The sequence below is a fragment of the Hoplias malabaricus genome, chromosome 4 (genome assembly GCF_029633855.1).
Source record: "Hoplias malabaricus isolate fHopMal1 chromosome 4, fHopMal1.hap1, whole genome shotgun sequence".
NCBI classification, from domain to species: Eukaryota; Metazoa; Chordata; class Actinopteri; order Characiformes; family Erythrinidae; genus Hoplias; species Hoplias malabaricus.
In genome coordinates, this window is record NC_089803.1 from 33,891,337 (window position 1) to 33,910,284 (window position 18,948).

Below are 18,948 nucleotides of genomic sequence, written 5' to 3' on the forward strand. Positions count from 1 at the left end.
GACGCCAGTCCTTCACAGGGCAACACAGACACACACACACATTCACTCACACACTCACACCTACGGACACATTTTTTTTTTTTTGAGTCGCCAATCCACCTGCAACGTGTGTTTTTGGACTGTGGGAGGAAACCGGAGCACCCGGAGGAAACCCACGCGGACACGGGGAGAACACACCAACTCCTCACAGACAGTCACCCGGAGCGGGAATCGAACCCACAACCTCCAGGCCCCTAGAGCTGTGTGACTGCGACACTTCCTGCTGCGCCACCGTGCCGCCCCAACTAAGAATATGGTTATCTAATTAATAGGTGGAATGTTATGTTTGAGGGGAAAAGTAAGACTGTTGTTTATAGGTGGCTGAATTTTACCTTGTTAATTATTATTCAATGTATGAATTACCACTGAAACTTATTTGTTAAATGAGTTGTTTAGTTTTGTAGCACTTTTGCTCTCCATTCACTTTATTGCAGTCAGTGGTCTCCCGAATTTAGAGTCAGGTCCATCTATAGCAGGGGTGTCAAAAGTCTGGCCCTCAGGCCAAAGGTGGCCACTGTAAGATTTTAATTGGCCCACAGCTTCACTTTAAAGAATACATCATTAGTGGCCTGCTGGCACTTGTCAGTTTTTTCTTTTTCCCGATGGCAGCAGTGCGCTAATGTTCAGGATATTCCACCACTGTGTTAATGAATTAAACTAAACTCCATTCATTTCTCTGGGCCAGCAAAGTAATACACACAATGACATTTGGTGATGGCTGCAGCAAAAGAAACCCCAAAGTTGACATTGGGAACCAGTGATTTCAAGAGAGATGGAAGTATCTGCAGTAAAATGTTGGATTTTAAACTCTTTTGATATCCTGCAGCAGTTAATGCTCTAAAATTAAATTTAGTAGTTAATAAATACAAATTGTTTTGTAAATTTGTGTTTTTTTAATGCAGTGTTATAAAAAAATTTATGAAAACTATATTTGGAAAGAGAGAATGGCCCTTAAGAATTTTGATATGATCCGATTCAGCCCCCTTTGAGGGTTTTGGACATCCCCGATCTACAGCAATTATAAGTCCACCTATTATCCATCTATGGACCAGAAAAAGATAAATATCCTCATATCGGTTCATGCTTATCAAAGTTTGGAGGTCTAACATACTGGACAGAGACACTGTTTTATTTTTTTTAACCCATCTACAATCACTGAGATTTCATAAACACATTAGACTGGTGTTGAGTGAGCAAAAGGTGAGAAAACTTCCTCAGAATTTTATTAAAAGTGTTTTTTCCCCTTAATGGAAATCCTGAATGTCACCTTTAAGTCAAATACCATGTAAAGCTGTAAGAATAAAAAAGGAAGCAAAGTCCATCTTGACTGTACACTGCTGAAAGGCTTTGCATTAGGTACAACATGGCCTTCTGTTATCAATAACCAAACTGAAGCCGGGAGAGTTTTTAAAATCTTTTAAAGTTTGAACAGGCACACAATGCACACTGGAACTTTGTGGACAATTGCTTGTCAGCACTGTCAACACAAATATCACCACCACATAAGGACTTTTTAAGATCCCATATAAAGGCAGAGAAACAAAATGGGAAATACTTGTTACCTGTGCTGCCTAGAGTTTTATAGAACCGGTACTCCAAATGTAGCTGTGGTGCCCTTGACTTAACAGGCTCCTGTGTGACACAAAGAATCACTATAAACATTAGATTTCCAGGACATTTTGAGGCTGAAATCACACTCTGGACTGACCTCATTCTGCAGTTATCAGACGTAATACTACCATCCACACTGGTCACTCTTTTGACTAAACTTTTGGACAGGCAGAGTAGGGCAGAAGATGGACTGGAGCTGGGATATTTAAAGAAATTACTCCCTGCAAACTTACATTACAACATAACTCTATATGAACAAACTGCATGACATATAGAAAACAGATTACTTTAGAAAAGCATGATCATCTGTATGATTTACCTCATATTACTAAGCAATGCCCACAATACGTAGTCAAGGCTATTGATTCGGTTTTCGCTGAATAGTTGAGTAGTTCCACTTTAAGTTACATTACAACTTAACGTAAGATAATGGAGCCTGTTTTTATAATTAAATGCACAAACATGTCCTGGGAGTAAGGGTGACCTGGAAACGCCTAAGATTTTGAAAAAAGTTGACAATGGGTGTGAACATTTCGCAAAATAGAGAATATGGCAACAGAGAAGATAATCCCAATTCTATAACGCTGTTAAATTCTCTGGACCATCAAGCATGGAAAAGGTATGCTGACTTTAAAGGATGATAAAAAAAAATTAACATACATGTGGAATGACGCGTCCACAACAAAAATGCCTTACTTGTCTGGCAGTGGGACAAGTGGCTACATTAAAATAAGTGCTTTAGAGGACAATGTAAAGAGACACACAAACAAGCTGCAGGCATCCCCAACCTCAGCTATGATATGGCACATCGTTGATTGAGTATTTTCAAAGTGATATGAAGAGCAGTAACTTAATTCATAGTGATTTATTTCTAAATAAACATTCCATTAATAGAATCTAAATATTTGCCAACTTTTTTGTGGTGCTAAATATTTGAATGAATTAAATTACATTCTGAAACCCACTAGTCTGAAAAAAACTAAATCTTAAAAGCTCAGTATAAGTTCCCCTAATTTGAATGAATGAAATTACCTATTCGAATTTTAAAGCATTTACAAACATTTTTTCAAAAAATTTGGGACATCACCAAAATGTGCAAAAGGCAACATATCTCATGGTAAAGGAGTGCATCAGTGTCCACAGCATGAAGTGTGTGAACATATTTGCAAAATACCTGATGCAGAGTCAAATACTGGTAATTCAGAGAGAAATATGCTGCCATTCAGACGACATCTTTTCCTGTTAGTCCACAGATATCCCATTAAGATAATGTCAAGCCTCCCTCGGCAAGGGCTATAACAGCATGCGTTCACATACAAAGAGAGCATGTATCTGCCTGCAGTCCAAATGTGTCTTTTATGGCGAGAAGAGAAGAATTAGATAAAGGCAGCCACAGACTGCTGAGCTGCTGAAGTTTTGTATCAAGTAGGAATGGGCAAAAATTCACTTGCAAAACTAACAATTTGTATCCTCAGTTCCTAAAAGTATTAAAAGGTATAATTAAAAAGAAATATGATGTCACACAGTGGTAAACATGCCCCAAATTTTCTTAGTGAGTTGTAGGCATTAAACTTAAAATGTTTTTTATCAACATAGTCGTTTAGTGATAGAACAAAGTCGTTTAGTGAAGACACTCAAAATACTTTCTTTTTTAAATAGCAGATTCTTGTTTTAATGTGTTTTAGAAAAAAAATTCCATACTTTCTGGAAACATGGTTTGTACAAGAAGGTCATGAATATGATACTAAAGATGTAATGCCTTTCCAACACATTTCATATTTGTATCTATTTCACCATAGGAAAACATTACTTACCAGTTTTATTGCCACATATTCATTGGTGTAGAGGTTCTTACCTGTAAGAAAACATTAAGAGACACTGTCATGTCTGAGACTGAATATATATTGTCTTTTGTAAAAAGTGTCTTGTTTCATACTGAACAAAGCAGTTGCATTCTAGATTTCTCCTACTCTCTCGTGTGTTAGCTGATGAACTGAATCTATTGAATTATATCAGAAAACAAAACCCATTCATCACTTATAATGCCATTACAGGGAATGACATATTTAACATAAGGTGTGTTCAGTTAAAGGTGATTTAATAAAAAAAATACTTTTTATAAAATTCAGATGATGTTTCCTCTGATTTGCTAACTCTTCAGTATGTTTGCCTGCTTTTCATGGTTGAGAAATAGCATCTGGAGATTTTAGAAAATGGAGAGAACTCCAAACATTTAAAAGCATGAACCGAGATGAGGATACTTCTGATCCACTGGTAGGTAAAATTGATTTATTTTTGCTGTTTTGCATTACTTAAGGTGGAAATGTCTCCAAATGTCTCCAGGAGTGCTACAACCAAAATGCTACAAAAAAAATAAACAGCTCAAGTTACTGTCCAAGTCTCTGTCCAATTAAAAACATATCTCCATTTCTGTCAAATTTTAGTTTACTACATCATTTGAACACACACTGTGTAAATATCATGATGAACAGAATACTCCAAAATTATTTGGAATACAATGTTTAAAAAATAATTTTTCCTTCCTAAATTTACCATTTTGGAGATGAATGTTTTTGATTGGACAGCAACAACCAAAGGTTTTTGTGGGAATTCAAACAGTGAATAAAAAATTACAGACAAGTTAAACCTCAGCCAACATTTTTTTCCCTCAAACATACTGTTCCACGTTAAAAAAAAAACTTCTTAACATAAATAAACCAGAGAGAACAGCATTACGCCACAATCGTACACGTCCGCTTTAACTTCACATTCCAAAACAAGATTCCTTTCATTACTACATTTCCTGTAACATTCTAACAAGACAAACAGGTTTATTACTAATTCAAGTAAACTTAATAAAATTTCTCACAAAAAATCTTACAGCTAATAAATGAGTGTTACACATCAGAAATCTGCCTGCTGACTGCCAAAACAAAAAGAGCAGAATAACTTTATCAAAACCTTATCACTTCTTTATGCAGCTTTTATGATCTTATTTACCCTTAGCTTATGATTCCTTATTTACTCATCTAAAGATATGCTCTTATTGTATAATAAGTGTTTTGATTCTGTAGAGATGAAAATTACCAAGCTTAAGTTCCCCAAAATTTCCACACCCGATCTTCTTCCCCACACGGAAGTTTGGTCCAACCATCAGCACGCCAGAGGATCCAGAACCAGAGGGGCGTGAGTGAGCACTCCGCCCCTGAACGGCCTTACTGCTCCGAGCTGGCCGCTCACCCTCTTTCTCCCGCGTATGCTCCATGGCTCTGAGCACTGAGGACGCAAGAGAGGCCCCTGAGAGAGCGCCTCAGCCTGGGACAGGGGGCATGGGCAGGGGGATCAGGAACCACACGCAGCCTCTCACAGCTGGAACATCTTGACGGCTCAGGGGGTGGCTCAAGGTCTGAGGGGGGGTGTCAGCTGACCTGAGGAAATTGTTAAAGTGAAAGATATGAGCATATTCTCATGTTCACACTATATGTTTCAGAATTAGCAAAGACATATTTTGATATAACTGGCATATCATGGTAGGATCAGTGTGTCACTGCTATTGTTTTTAAGGTACAAATCTAGAAGTAGTTAATCCAACAGCAATAATCGAAAAGCAAGAAACAATTTCCCTATCAGTGCATTACACCAACCATTTTCTTTATGACCTACAACCCTTAAAATCTTTCAAACTAATAAAAGTTATAACTCTATTTTACAAAGTAGACATTACCAGAAGATTCTGTTTTAGCATGCTGTGGAAGTGAGAACAGAAAATGGAAGGACTGTACCATCATCAGAGTAGGGGTGAATATGATGGCATATTTACTGTAGGAGTTTTAGGTACTAGAATGTCCAATTCAAGCAAAATGTCTATTCAGTTCTATATACCACTACAGGTGCATCTCAGTAAATTAGAATATCCTCAAAAAGTAAAGTTATTGCAGTAATTCAATTCAAAAAGTGAAACTCATTTTATAGATTCATTACAAATAGTGATCTATTTCAAGAATTTATTTCTATTATGATGATTATGGCTTACAGCCAATGAAAACCTGTACATATCACATCTGGAAAAATCTGGTGAAGTGCTCTTCAACAATGTATGGAGTTATATGGTAACAGAATTAAGTTAAATTAACAGCCATTTCTACGTTCTTTTAGTAACAAGACATGCCTGTCTGGGGGTATCTAGGAAAAATGTTTGCTTATTGGAGACTACAGTGAAAACCACTGGATTTTTTTTTTTTTTTAACCCTTTTTCATACAGGTTTTAACACATAATTTACTGCAGGTATACTCTTTTGTTGCATAGGCACAAACACATTTTGGACAGGACACCAGTCCATCACAGTCACACATTCACTCACATACTTGCAGCTATAGACACGCACAACCAATCCAATTAACAACGCCTGTTTTTGGATTGTGGAAGGAAACCAGATGATGTGTAGGAAACCCACAGAGACATGGGGAGAACACACTAAACTCCCCACAGTCACTCAGAACAATAACCCCAGAGTTCTGGAGCTGTGTGACACTGACAATAAATGCTGCACCTCCGTGCTACCCTAATATGTGTAATATAAAAGGGCAAATTGTCCACTGCGAATAAGCACATATCCACAAACTTTAGACCACACTGTTTTTGAGACAAAGGAGCAAATCTTTTGCTGCACTGTTTTATTTATTGCTGCTAGGATACATACATGCAGCCTGTGACCAAAATGGCTCCTTAATCCCTCATTCAATCCCTCCCCATAATACTGTGCTGTGTAGTCTGAATCAGAATTGAGCTTTATTGCTCACACATACAAGAAATCTGGATTTGATTCCAGTTGCTCAGAATTGACAACATTCCACAGAATAAAATAAAATAAAAATAAAATAAAATATTCCTGCCACACACACAGTCAGCTCCTAGACTGTGTCACTGTCTGCGGCGCAATCTTGAATCATGGATTTGAAGCAAAATTCAATTCACTTAGTAGCGCTAGAAACACAAGTAAATTTGGACATATTTTTTTTTTGGTCCAAACTTGCAATGCATTTTGGTCCACATTCAGCTCATTTATTGTGCTACTGCTTACTATGAATTATGAGTGCCTTGTGTGAGATTGTACTGCCCTAAAAATGACACTCAAATTCAACTGTAGGATTCAGACACCTTCATACTCAATATTGCCCTAAAACATAAATAGGGAGCCATTTAGGTCTCTATTGTAGAATCAATGTAGATATCATTGATTTAAGGTTCTCACAGCAATGTGGGAAAACTCCTTTCCCTAAATTACAAAGGGCTTGAGAACAGTTGAGCCTAATTATGTCTTCTTAGGCCAGGCACAGTCAAAACTATACAGTGATGTGTGCCCTGTGCTGGAAATGAGAACCTCTTGTCTAGACTGAGCAGATTTACTGCACTGCAAATGCTTCTGACTGTACAATACTATAAGTGAATTTCTACTGTGGTATTAACTTAAGCCTTTTCTGAAACATTTCTGTTACACCTTTCTTCTTAAAAATTCCCAATGTGCTTTAACTACGCTTCACCATTCTTGAAAATGGGAGACACTGCAGCGTAATTCTGGTGCTCTCTATGCAAGAAATGGAAAATACATGGTGCAGACATGAAGTTGAACTTTAGAAAGCTTCAGGAAGGTATCGGGCCATATTCCCCTTGCTAATAATTGTTTTGAAACATGACTGAATATTGCTCTATTTCATGCAATTCAGAAGAGGTAGAAATGATTGGGTCACAGATTAGTTCAATAAAAGAGTTTAATTTCGCACTGTCAAATATGCCCCTTTCTATTATCACTTCATTATAATGATTCAAATCTTTGTAATTTAAATATCAAGTTTACAACTAATTAACTTTAAAAAATATTGGTCATTATATTGGCCTAGTCAGGATACCAGTTCACTCCGAAGTTAAACACATGTCGGAAGCTGTTTCCTGTGTTTCTGAAAGGATTTTTGCACAGATGTATTACAACAGTAAAAATGAACATCAAAAAAAGCTTTATTTTTAACATGTTTACCATGCATATTTAATGTCTTTTAAATATTAAATCAAGTCTCCAACATGTGCACTACATTAAGCACTGTGTTAATAATTCATGTTAGAAGATTTTTTAAACCATCACCCTCAGATCCAAACTCATTTCCCACCATTGTCCATTCCACTTCCCCATTACATAAAGGTGAAGGCCTCAGCAGTAGCACACATATCTGTCATAGTTTTTTGTTTGTGCTTCAGGTGACACAAAGGATTCAAATTAGACCATTTTCCTATAAATTATATCTTGAGAGATGATCAAGGTGCTACAAAAACTATTATCTATGCATTACTGAGGGGAGCTGCACTTTAGCAAATTATAAATTCCTCATTCATACTTTTTGCTGATCAGATATTAAAACTTAAGTGCAATCTGGGAAGAGTAGTTTTATACTTCATGTCCTGTAGTAGTGAGTACTATAACAGTGTAAGAACTGAGGCATGATACAATCTCACTAAACAACACAGACCTAGATTAAAAGGAGAATTCTGAGCTAAGTCTAGGTTTTCTACGTCTGGCTGCAGAACACAGGCATTAGTCAGCGTGGTGGTGGGCAGTGATGCAGAGCTATTCTCAGAACCATTGATCAGAACTGGTAAATAAGCCCTGCCATGAGGCAGCCATGCAGCACACCACCACACAGCTCACAGATCATACAAGACACAGACACTCAATCTGGGAGAGATCATGTATTATTCAAACCTTTAAAAGGTTCAGCTAGGGCTCCAATCACAGTGAGCTTCAGGTCATTTCAATGGCAAACCATCTGAGAGAACAGATTCCGTTCATACTTGACTGCACGCTTCACCTGTTAGATAAATCACTTTTCCTCTTTTACATCAAACTCAATCACCTACTGGGCGTTTTATGTAGTAGAGGTGGTCACAATAATCTCTGGGCATTATGGCAAACTAATGCAAAACTTTGATCACAGGAAAATCCACAATTGCTTCCAAACAAAAGATTGGGGCATTTTCCCCAAAAGTATCATAGGGGGACTATAAGAATGTCTTTAACATTATAATACAGCTGATGAATCTATAAAAAAAATTATTTGTTCATTAAATTACATATTTTATGTAACCCTAATGCCTTAGAAATGACTCAGGCGTACCCATACTTTCTCCTTTAATCAGTACACATATCCTAAACTTATGAATATGCAATTAATCCCCATCTCATGTCTCTGCCATGTTTTCAAAAGAAAATTAATTAAACTTTTTAATCTAATAAAAAAGAGCTCTTCTGTAATCCTATGTGTTAAAATTCCTATGCGTCCTATATTTAAAATACCCATGTAATACATTTATACATTTTTTAAAACATGCTCTACTAAACAGGTCCCACTTTGATCCTGTATATTCTATAAACAAGTACCAAATTATTAGCATTTTAAATGCACCTAAAATTTCATACAATAATTGCGTATGAAAATGTGAGAGTGTGCGTGTCCCTCCAGGGCCTTGCGCCCAATGATTCCAGGTAGGCTCTGGACCCACCGTGACCCTGAACTGGATAAGTGCTTACAGACAATGAATGAATGAATGAATTGTGTATGCATAAACATTTGATAAACTTTAAGTTTAAAAACATTTACCTCAACAAATTGTAATAAAGTGTTGAAAAATATAATTAAAAAGTGTGTAGGTCTGAGGAAATATTACCAGTCAGTTAAATATATAACCCATAGAATACTATAAACAGCCTGGAACACATTTTAAGGGACTGGAAGTGAGAAATGCAGCAGTAAACATTAATCTGACTTGACTGGCTTGACACACCAAACTGGACAAGTGGAGTGGAGTGGAGTATACTGCATTGTGGTGTAGTAAAATGAAGTGTGGTATGTTGTACCATGGAGCAGGTTAGTGTAGTGTGTTGTAGTTTGGTTTTGTGATGTACCGTAATGTTGTTTAGTGCACCATAGTTTTGTGTGGGGAGGTGTACACTAGTGTAGTTGTTTTGTGTTAGTGTAGTGTGGTACTATAATGTAAGGTTGTAATGTGTTATTGTACAGTGGTTGTGTAATGTCAGGATGCATTTTATTAGTGGAGAGCGGTACTATTATGTCAGGATGTGTTAGTGTAGTGTGGTTGTTAGGGTTATGGTTAGTTTGGTAGTTTGGTACTGCTGTATAAATTGTTTTGTGTGTAGTGTAGTATAAAATTGTGTTGTGTTAGTGTAGCATAATATATTGCTTTGAATAGTGCTGTACTGTAATGTCAGTATGTGTTGTGTTAGTGTAGTGTGATAGTGTAATGTCAGTATGTGTTGTGTTAATGTAGTGTGGTAGTGTAATGTCAGTGTGTGTTGTGTTAGTGTGGTAGTGTAATGTCAGGAAGTGTTGTACTGTAATGTCAGTATGTGTTATGTTAGTGTGGTAGTATAATGTCAGTATGTGTTGTGTTAGTGTGGTAGAATAATGTCAGTATGTGTTGTGTTAGTCTAGTGTGATAATGTAATGTCAGTATGTGTTGTGTTAGTGTAATACGGTAGTGTAATGTCAGTATGTGTTGTGTTAGTGTAGTGTGGTGTGGTAGTGTAATGTAAGTATGTGTTGTGTTAGTGTAGTGTGGTACTGTAATGTCAGTATGTGTTGTGGTAGTGTACTGTGGTAGTGTAATGTCAATATGTGTTGTGTTAGTGTAGTGTGGTACTGTAATGTCAGGATGTGTTGTGTTAGTGTAGTGTGATAATGTAATGTCAGTATGTGTTGTGTTAGTGTACTACGGTAGTGTAATGTCAGTATGTGTTGTGTTAGTGTAGTGTGGTAGTGTAGTGTGGTACTGTAATGTCAGTGTGTGTTGTGTTAGTGTAGTGTGGTAGTGTAATGTCAGTATGTGTTGTGTTAGTGTAGTGTAATGTCAGGATGTGTTGTGTTAGTGTAGTGTAGTAGTGTAATGTCAGGATGTGTTGAGGTAGTGTAATGTCAGTATGTGTTGTGTTAGTGTACTGTGGTAGTGTAATGTCAGTATGTGTTGTGTGAGTGTAGTGTGATAGTGTAATGTCAGTATGTGTTGTGTTAGTGTAGTGTGATAGTGTAATGTCAGTATGTGTTGTGTTAGTGTACTGTGGTACTGTAATGTCAGTATGTATTGTGTCAGTGTACTTTGGTAGTGTAGTGTGGTGTGGTAGTGTAATGTAAGTATGTATTGTGTTAGTGTAGTGTGGTACTGTAATGTCAGTATGTGTTGTGGTAGTGTACTGTGGTAGTGTAATGTCAATATGTGTTGTGTTAGTGTAGTGTGGTAGTATAATGTCAGTATGTATTGTGTTAGTGTACTACGGTAGTGTAATGTCAGTATGTGTTGTGTTAGTGTAGTGTGGTACTGTAATGTCAGTATGTATTGTGTCAGTGTACTTTGGTAGTGTGGTGTGGTAGTGTAATGTCAATATGTGTTGTGTTAGTGTAGTGTGGTAGTATAATGTCAGTATGTATTGTGTTAGTGTACTACCGTAGTGTAATGTCAGTATGTATTGTGTTAGTGTAGTGTGGTACTGTAATGTCAGTATGTGTTGTGGTAGTGTAATGTCAATATGTGTTGTGTTAGTGTGGTGTGGTAGTGTAATGTCAGTATGTGTTGTGTTAGTGTACTGTGGTAGTGTAATGTCAATATGTGTTGTGTTAGTGTAGTGTGATAATGTAATGTCAGTATGTGTTGTGTTAGTGTACTGTGGTAGTGTAATGTCAGTATGTGTTGTATTAGTGTACTGTGGTAGTGAAGTGTGGCAGTGTAATGTCAGTGTGTGTTGTGTTAGTGTAGTGTGGTAGTGTAATGTCAGTGTGTGTTGTGTTAGTGTAGTGTGGTAGTGTAATGTCAGGATGTGTTGTGTTAGTGTAGTGTAGTAGTGTAATTTCAGGATGTGTTGTGTTATTGTACTGTGGTAGTGTAGTGTGGTACTGTAATGTCAGTGTGTGTTGTGTTAGTGTACTGTGTTAGTGTAGTGTGGTAGTGTAATGTCAGTGTGTGTTGTGTTAGTGTAGTGTAGTAGTGTAATGTCAGGATGTGTTGTGTTATTGTACTGTGTTAGTGTAGTGTAGTAGTGTAATGTCAGTATGTGTTGTGTTATTGTACTGTGTTAGTGTAGTGTGGTAGTGTAATGTCAGTGTGTGTTGTGTTAGTGTAGTGTAGTAGTGTAATGTCAGTGTGTGTTGTGTTAGTGTAGTGTAGTAGTGTAATGTCAGTGTGTGTTGTGTTAGTGTAGTGTAGTAGTGTAATGTCAGTGTGTGTTGTGTTATTGTACTGTGGTAGTGTAGTGTAGTAGTGTAATGTCAGTGTGTGTTGTGTTAGTGTAGTGTGGTAGTGTAGTGTAGTAGTGTAATGTCAGTGTGTGTTGTGTTAGTGTAGTGTAGTAGTGTAATGTCAGTGTGTGTTGTGTTAGTGTACTGTGTTAGTGTAGTGTGGTAGTGTAATGTCAGTGTGTGTTGTGTTAGTGTAGTGTAGTAGTGTAATGTCAGTGTGTGTTGTGTTAGTGTAGTGTAGTAGTGTAATGTCAGTGTGTGTTGTGTTATTGTACTGTGGTAGTGTAGTGTAGTAGTGTAATGTCAGTGTGTGTTGTGTTATTGTACTGTGGTAGTGTAGTGTAGTAGTGTAATGTCAGTGTGTGTTGTGTTAGTGTAGTGTGGTAGTGTAATGTCAGTATGTGTTTTGTTAGTGTAGTGTAGTAGTGTAATGTCAGTGTGTGTTGTGTTATTGTACTGTGGTAGTGTAGTGTAGTAGTGTAATGTCAGTGTGTGTTGTGTTATTGTACTGTGGTAGTGTAGTGTAGTAGTGTAATGTCAGTGTGTGTTGTGTTAGTGTAGTGTAGTAGTGTAATGTCAGTGTGTGTTGTGTTAGTGTAGTGTAGTAGTGTAATGTCAGTGTGTGTTGTGTTAGTGTAGTGTGGTACTGTAATGTCAGTGTGTGTTGTGTTAGTGTAGTGTAGTAGTGTAATGTCAGTGTGTGTTGTGTTAGTGTAGTGTAGTAGTGTAATGTCAGTGTGTGTTGTGTTAGTGTAGTGTAGTAGTGTAATGTCAGTGTGTGTTGTGTTAGTGTAGTGTAGTAGTGTAATGTCAGTGTGTGTTGTGTTATTGTACTGTGGTAGTGTAGTGTAGTAGTGTAATGTCAGTGTGTGTTGTGTTAGTGTAGTGTAGTAGTGTAATGTCAGTGTGTGTTGTGTTATTGTACTGTGGTAGTGTAGTGTAGTAATGTAATGTCAGTGTGTGTTGTGTTAGTGTAGTAGTGTAATGTCAGTGTGTGTTGTGTTAGTGTAGTGTAGTAGTGTAATGTCAGTGTGTGTTGTGTTAGTGTAGTGTGGTAGTGTAATGTCAGTATGTGTTGTGTTAGTGTAGTGTAGTAGTGTAATGTCAGTGTGTGTTGTGTTAGTGTAGTGTAGTAGTGTAATGTCAGTGTGTGTTGTGTTAGTGTAGTGTAGTAGTGTAATGTCAGTGTGTGTTGTGTTAGTGTAGTGTAGTAGTGTAATGTCAGTGTGTGTTGTGTTAGTGTAGTGTGGTAGTGTAATGTCAGTATGTGTTTTGTTAGTGTAGTGTAGTAGTGTAATGTCAGTGTGTGTTGTGTTATTGTACTGTGGTAGTGTAGTGTAGTAGTGTAATGTCAGTGTGTGTTGTGTTAGTGTAGTGTGGTAGTGTAGTGTGGTACTGTAATGTCAGTGTGTGTTGTGTTAGTGTAGTGTAGTAGTGTAATGTCAGTGTGTGTTGTGTTAGTGTAGTGTGGTACTGTAATGTCAGTGTGTGTTGTGTTAGTGTAGTGTAGTAGTGTAATGTCAGTGTGTGTTGTGTTAGTGTAGTGTAGTAGTGTAATGTCAGTGTGTGTTGTGTTAGTGTAGTGTAGTAGTGTAATGTCAGTGTGTGTTGTGTTAGTGTAGTGTAGTAGTGTAATGTCAGTGTGTGTTGTGTTAGTGTAGTGTAGTAGTGTAATGTCAGTGTGTGTTGTGTTAGTGTAGTGTAGTAGTGTAATGTCAGTGTGTGTTGTGTTAGTGTAGTGTAGTAGTGTAATGTCAGTGTGTGTTGTGTTAGTGTAGTGTAGTAGTGTAATGTCAGTGTGTGTTGTGTTATTGTACTGTGGTAGTGTAGTGTAGTAGTGTAATGTCAGTGTGTGTTGTGTTAGTGTAGTGTAGTAGTGTAATGTCAGTGTGTGTTGTGTTAGTGTAGTGTGGTAGTGTAATGTCAGTATGTGTTTTGTTAGTGTAGTGTACAATGTACTGGAGTGTAGTGTAGGTGTCTGGTGGAAACGTACATTTACACGGATTCACTTGACGCGAAGAGGAAACACAAATGTTGTTTAACCAGCTATGGTCATGAAGCCTTGCTTCCCTGAACACAGGTCTCACTAACCTAACGATATTATTAACGCACTTAAACAGAGAGCAGCTTTTCTGCTAAACTCTCCACATCGTACTGTCACTATATATTCACGAACACACTGAAAAAAAAGAAAAATATAAATGGTTATATAAAGGTGAACTAACCCTCTCTAATATAAGGATAACATCCATTACTCTTTTTCTTCGCCATCAGTGATATACCTTTATCAGTCTTGGTTAGCTTACAAGTTAGCACACTAACAAGCCATCAAGCCAAGTTGGCATATTATTCTAATTTTCCGTTCCACCTTAAATGGTACAAAATATAAATGCAGCAACGTTTAAGGTGGAACGACAAATTCGACTAAGAATCGGGCGAATAAGGACCCAACTTCAGCTTCGTACTCAGGTTAGCGTCTGAGTTTCATTGAACATATAAACAAATACTTACTCTAAGCAGAATGACGTTTTGTTCTCTTCATCTCCGCTCCTGATACAGTCATTTTATAATCCTGTAGAAGTTAAATAAATCCAGTAAACGCTTTTCTCTCTCCCAGCCTCTGAGCCGTGTGTGTCGGTTTGTCCTCAGTGCTGAAATACCGCCGCCTATGGAGATCATCCGGGTAACATCGGCGTGTTTTCGTTAACCGCCGACAACAGCCCTGTCACCCAGGCTCTTATAAACTATTTCCAGTTACAGAGTTAAAGCTTTAAAAATGATTCACGAAATTCTGGAATCTATCACTATTTCTGTGGCTCCAATGAAGAACCTGCTTTGTCTCCTCTGGGAATGGAAACAGGATTAATTTGATAAGACTAAACCCACCCCACACCGGCAGAATCAGATAGCAAGGGTGTCATGTCATAAACCTGCGGACCCAGTCAGAAAACTTTGCAGGATGGAGACTTTTTTTTTTTTAAAGCTGCAGGCAAGTGGTGGTCAGATAACAGCTGACAAATTATATATTCATATATACTTTATTTTTTCCGTCCTTTCAGTTAGACTGTTTTAGACACTGTTGCTTCCTCTACAAACTCAAAGGCTGCTAGAGCCCATTAAAACTCGATTATTGCATTTAATATTTTTAATTAATGTGGCTACCCCCCCCCCTTAAATCCCTGGTACATTGGTAATTTAAGAGAGAAAACCCCACAACTATACCCTACCCTATATCCCTTCACTCATCACTTTGTCAAACCACCTGTCCTCTATTTTCCAGCTCTGCATATGTGCATTATATATATATATTTTTGGGGGGGGCGCACTAGAATTATATTGTTGGTGCCCTCTTGAGGACAACGCTCACATCATACATTACAAACCAGTACACAGAGGAAACATTGCTTATGTTCATCTTGTCATGATAAACAAACACACCGCTCATATGCGGAAGTATTGTACCTGTTTTACAAGTCAGAGATTTAAATTATTATTCATTAGTACTTTAAAGTATTTGCATGCGCTGCTTTCTGAATGCCATTGTGTGACAAGATAAACATTTCCAAACATGCATTTCTTGAAAAAGGGTTTTATTAAACTTCTGTACAAGACAAAGAGCATTGCAATAAATTATATACAAAGATTTACACTAAAATTCATACTGCCATGGACGGGCAATGGTCATTAAATGCATTCTATTAAATTCCATTAAATTCTGCCATCAATTAAAATAATTCAATCATCCTCATCATCTGAAATCGGTCTGGACCTGAAAGAGGGAAAAAAGGCAGTGAGACAAGAGTTAAGCTTTTTTTTTTTTAAAAGGGTAAACAAACTCCATTGACCCACAGAAGCAGTTAAGGCTTCTGAACCTGGTGACTTACTTTCTGGGAGCTTTGGAGATGCCACTGCCCCCAGCCTCCTCATCAGACAAAGGGTGCTGGTTCTCTTTTTCTGGTTTCCTGCTAGGGCCACCAAAAAAGTCCCCGATGCCCTTCTGCCACGTTGGAGTCGGACGTGGACAAACTGGGTTTCCTCCAGCATATTTATTTTTGGCTGCAAAAAGAGAGAAACCAAGGGATAAGAGAATGAAGACTTTTATTCTCGATTACTGTGAGAGGGTGTGCGTTTGCAAAAGGTAACACTGAGGGATACCCACGCTGAAAAAGCACAACGTGAAAGCCCGTGTAATGGAGCAGTGAGGAGGGTAAAGAGAGTGAGATCTCACCGGGGGTTCCTGACTGAGGGCTGCTGCATGAGGAGTTGGAGCTAGAGGCGCCCAATGATTTCCTGGGCGCTGAGGCAGCCACCGCTACAATCAAACAACAAAGTTTTAGACGAATATCCACAAAACTATCGACAAACATCACTGTAAAAGACTGATATTTAAAGACATGTCGAACTTTGTGCGCCTAGTATCGCTGCTGATCTGGCGCCATTTTTTTCACGCCCACTGGGAATGGCTTGATTTTCGTGTGTCAACATACTTTAAAGCCCAGCTGCTAATTAAAGTGTTAACATTAGTTTATTCACAGCGAATGCGGAGACAAAGAAGTTAAAGTCCGAAACATGTATATCAAAAGGTCAACGTGAACGCCAGTTGCCCTCCCGAACTGATGCGAAGCTCAAATCAGGAACTGGGCTGTAGATACAAGTTAAATTCCACTATCTTGCGTTTTGATTTAATTTTTTGTCTAGTCTTTCATGTGCATACTTAAACGATAAAGTAAATCGGAGACTGTTTCCCTATCCCTCTCTTTCTGTCTGGTCTAACCAGTGTTTTCAGCTATTCATCCATATTGGCGGGAGCTACTCTTACAGCTAATGTTAGCCATTTCAGGAACTGAGTGGAGAAACCGAAAGTCGCTGAATTAACAGTTTATAAACAAAGCAACTGGTCACCCATTCCTGGTTAATAAATAACAGAAAAATCAATATTTCTCGCTACTCGGTTTGCTACTCTTAGTCAGTATTTGTCCGCTAAGCTAACGCTACCTGACTTCCCCGCAGCCCGCCACACGCGACAGAATAAGGCCATAGACTTAACATCACCGCTACACTAATGCTTCCAGACCAGTTTTACCTTTTCTGTAGGCCCCAGGGACGCTGTCTGCTTTTGTCCTGACCATATTCTCCGACTTTCCGCTGCTTCTGAGCTGCTGGGGAAATAACAGTGAGAGACAGATCCTTCCCGCCCGCTTTTTAAAACCGACCAAAACTCCAGACAACGGAGAACGGCCAACCTCTTTCAGCCAATCACGAAGTCAGTTGATTTTTTTTTTTACCCGCCCTCGGAGGTCACGCCCCCCTCTGGCTCCCATAGGGCACCTAACCACATCGTCAACACGCAATAAGGCTCTGTCCCAAACGGCTCCATGCTTAATACGTGCACTACATAGGACTTAAATCAATCGCGTATTTTAATCAAAACACTCCATTTGGAATTCAGCCATGCGTGTACAATTCCCTACTGGCCATACATCGATCAGCCTCCACATTTCTACACCCACTGTCCATGATCATAACACCACTGAGCATACAAGAGCCCTTTGTAGTTCTAGAGTTATAGACTGTAGTGCATCTGATGCTTTGCATACATTCTTTGCACACTTTCACCCTGTTCTTCAATGCTCAGGAACCCCACAGAGCAAGTATTATTAGGCTATATCTGAGTAATGAACTTAGAGTTCAGCCTCTTTTTTTTGGAATAAATAATATTTTCTCTTAAAATAGATTCATACTCATAATATTAATTCACTGTCTGTAATTGCTCATCCAGTTCAGGGATGTGCCGGGTCTGGAGCCTCAACCAGAATCACAGGCCATACTCATAACATTCATTCATTTATTCATTATCTGTAACCGTTTATCCAGTTCAGGGTCGCGGTGGGTCTAGAGCCTACCTGGAATCATTGGGCGCAAGGTGGGAACACACCCTGGAAGGGACGCCTTGACAGGGCAACACACACACTCACACATTCACACCTACAGACACTTTTATTGAGTTGCCAATCCACCGACCAATGTGTTTTTGGACTGTGGGAGGAAAACTGAACATTCATTCATTCATTATCTGAAACCGCTTATCCAGTTCCTACCTGGTTCCTACCTATCCTACCTGGAATCATTGGGTACAAGGCGGGAATACACCCTGGAGGGGGCGCCAGTCCTTCACAGGGCAACACACACACACACACACACCTACAGGCAATTTTGAGTCACCAATCCACCTACCAACGTTTGTTTTTGGACTGTGGGAGGAAACCGGAGCACCCGGAGGAAACCCATGTGGACATGGGGAGAACACACCAACTCCTCACAATGAAACCCACAAACTCCAGGTCCATGGGGCTGTGTGACTGCGACACTACCTGCTGCACCGCGCCGCCCCATACTCATAACAGTAATATTTTATTTATAAGTACACATTTATACTGTGTTTGACAAAATGTTTCATAAAGTTTTAGAGATGAAAAGCTATTTCAAAAAACACACACACAAAACAAATAACAGGTTGTCATCAATTTACATGAAGATACGCCAATATTAGAGGCAGGACAAGCATTTACAGATAAAAAGTTTTGCAATTTACTTCTATAACTTTGTAAAAAAAAAAAAAAAAGTAATGATTAATACACATTAGTGTGGAAGACTTATACATAAACTGAGTCAAGAGGGAAGGAAAAAATTCAAATGCATAAATTCACTTTTATTCCACTCGGTCACAAAGAACCCTAAGGCAACAACTATGCGACTAAAGGTCTCTCTCACGTTGGCTAATGTTAATGTGCATTAGACCACAATCAGGAGAACACTGAACAAGAGTGTAGTGAATGGCAGATCCCATAGACAAAAACCTATAGATCCCATAGACAAGCCAGAAAACTGACAGAAAAAGGTTTTCTGGACAGATGAGACCAAAATTAAGGATGCACCGATTTTTAATTTTTTGGGCCAATGCAATAACCGATAATTAGCACCTTGGAGTAGCCAATACAGATATTA

The 18,948-nt window shown here is 38.4% G+C and overlaps 2 protein-coding genes across 4 annotated transcripts in view; both read right to left on the reverse strand.

Annotated features, from left to right (window-relative positions):
* Window positions 1–14,772, reverse strand: part of LOC136694130 (casein kinase I-like) — a 32,942-nt gene extending 18,170 nt beyond the window's left edge. For all 3 annotated transcript variants that reach the window (XM_066667514.1, XM_066667513.1, XM_066667511.1), the window contains exons 1-4: window positions 14,455–14,772; window positions 4,738–5,078; window positions 3,465–3,505; window positions 1,602–1,671 (exon numbers count right to left, since the gene is read on the reverse strand). In XM_066667514.1, coding sequence (XP_066523611.1) covers window positions 1,602–1,671; window positions 3,465–3,505; window positions 4,738–4,915 — 289 coding nt within the window. In that variant the 5' untranslated portion in view covers window positions 4,916–5,078; window positions 14,455–14,772. The remainder of the gene's footprint in view (window positions 1–1,601; window positions 1,672–3,464; window positions 3,506–4,737; window positions 5,079–14,454) is intronic.
* A 744-nt stretch (window positions 14,773–15,516) lies between these two features.
* pclaf (PCNA clamp associated factor) lies at window positions 15,517–17,185 on the reverse strand. Its single transcript, XM_066669673.1, has 4 exons — window positions 17,027–17,185; window positions 16,172–16,255; window positions 15,828–15,999; window positions 15,517–15,712 (listed from the first exon to the last, which is right to left on the reverse strand). Exons 1-4 carry the CDS (start codon window positions 17,070–17,072, stop codon window positions 15,679–15,681), a joined length of 336 nt encoding a protein of 111 aa, XP_066525770.1. The 5' UTR covers window positions 17,073–17,185; the 3' UTR covers window positions 15,517–15,678.
* Window positions 17,186–18,948: the final 1,763 nt, after the last annotated feature.

Bases quoted from the DNA above. Each gene is read 5' to 3' on its own strand.
- pclaf (XM_066669673.1), bottom strand. From the start codon at position 17,072: ATGGTCAGGACAAAAGCAGACAGCGTCCCTGGGGCCTACAGAAAAG. The intron at 16,256-17,026 runs GTAAAACTGGTC...GTTTGATTGTAG, and splicing joins CCCTGGGGCCTACAGAAAAG to CGGTGGCTGCCTCAGCGCCC. The intron at 16,000-16,171 runs GTGAGATCTCAC...CTCTTTTTGCAG, and splicing joins CCCTCAGTCAGGAACCCCCG to CCAAAAATAAATATGCTGGA.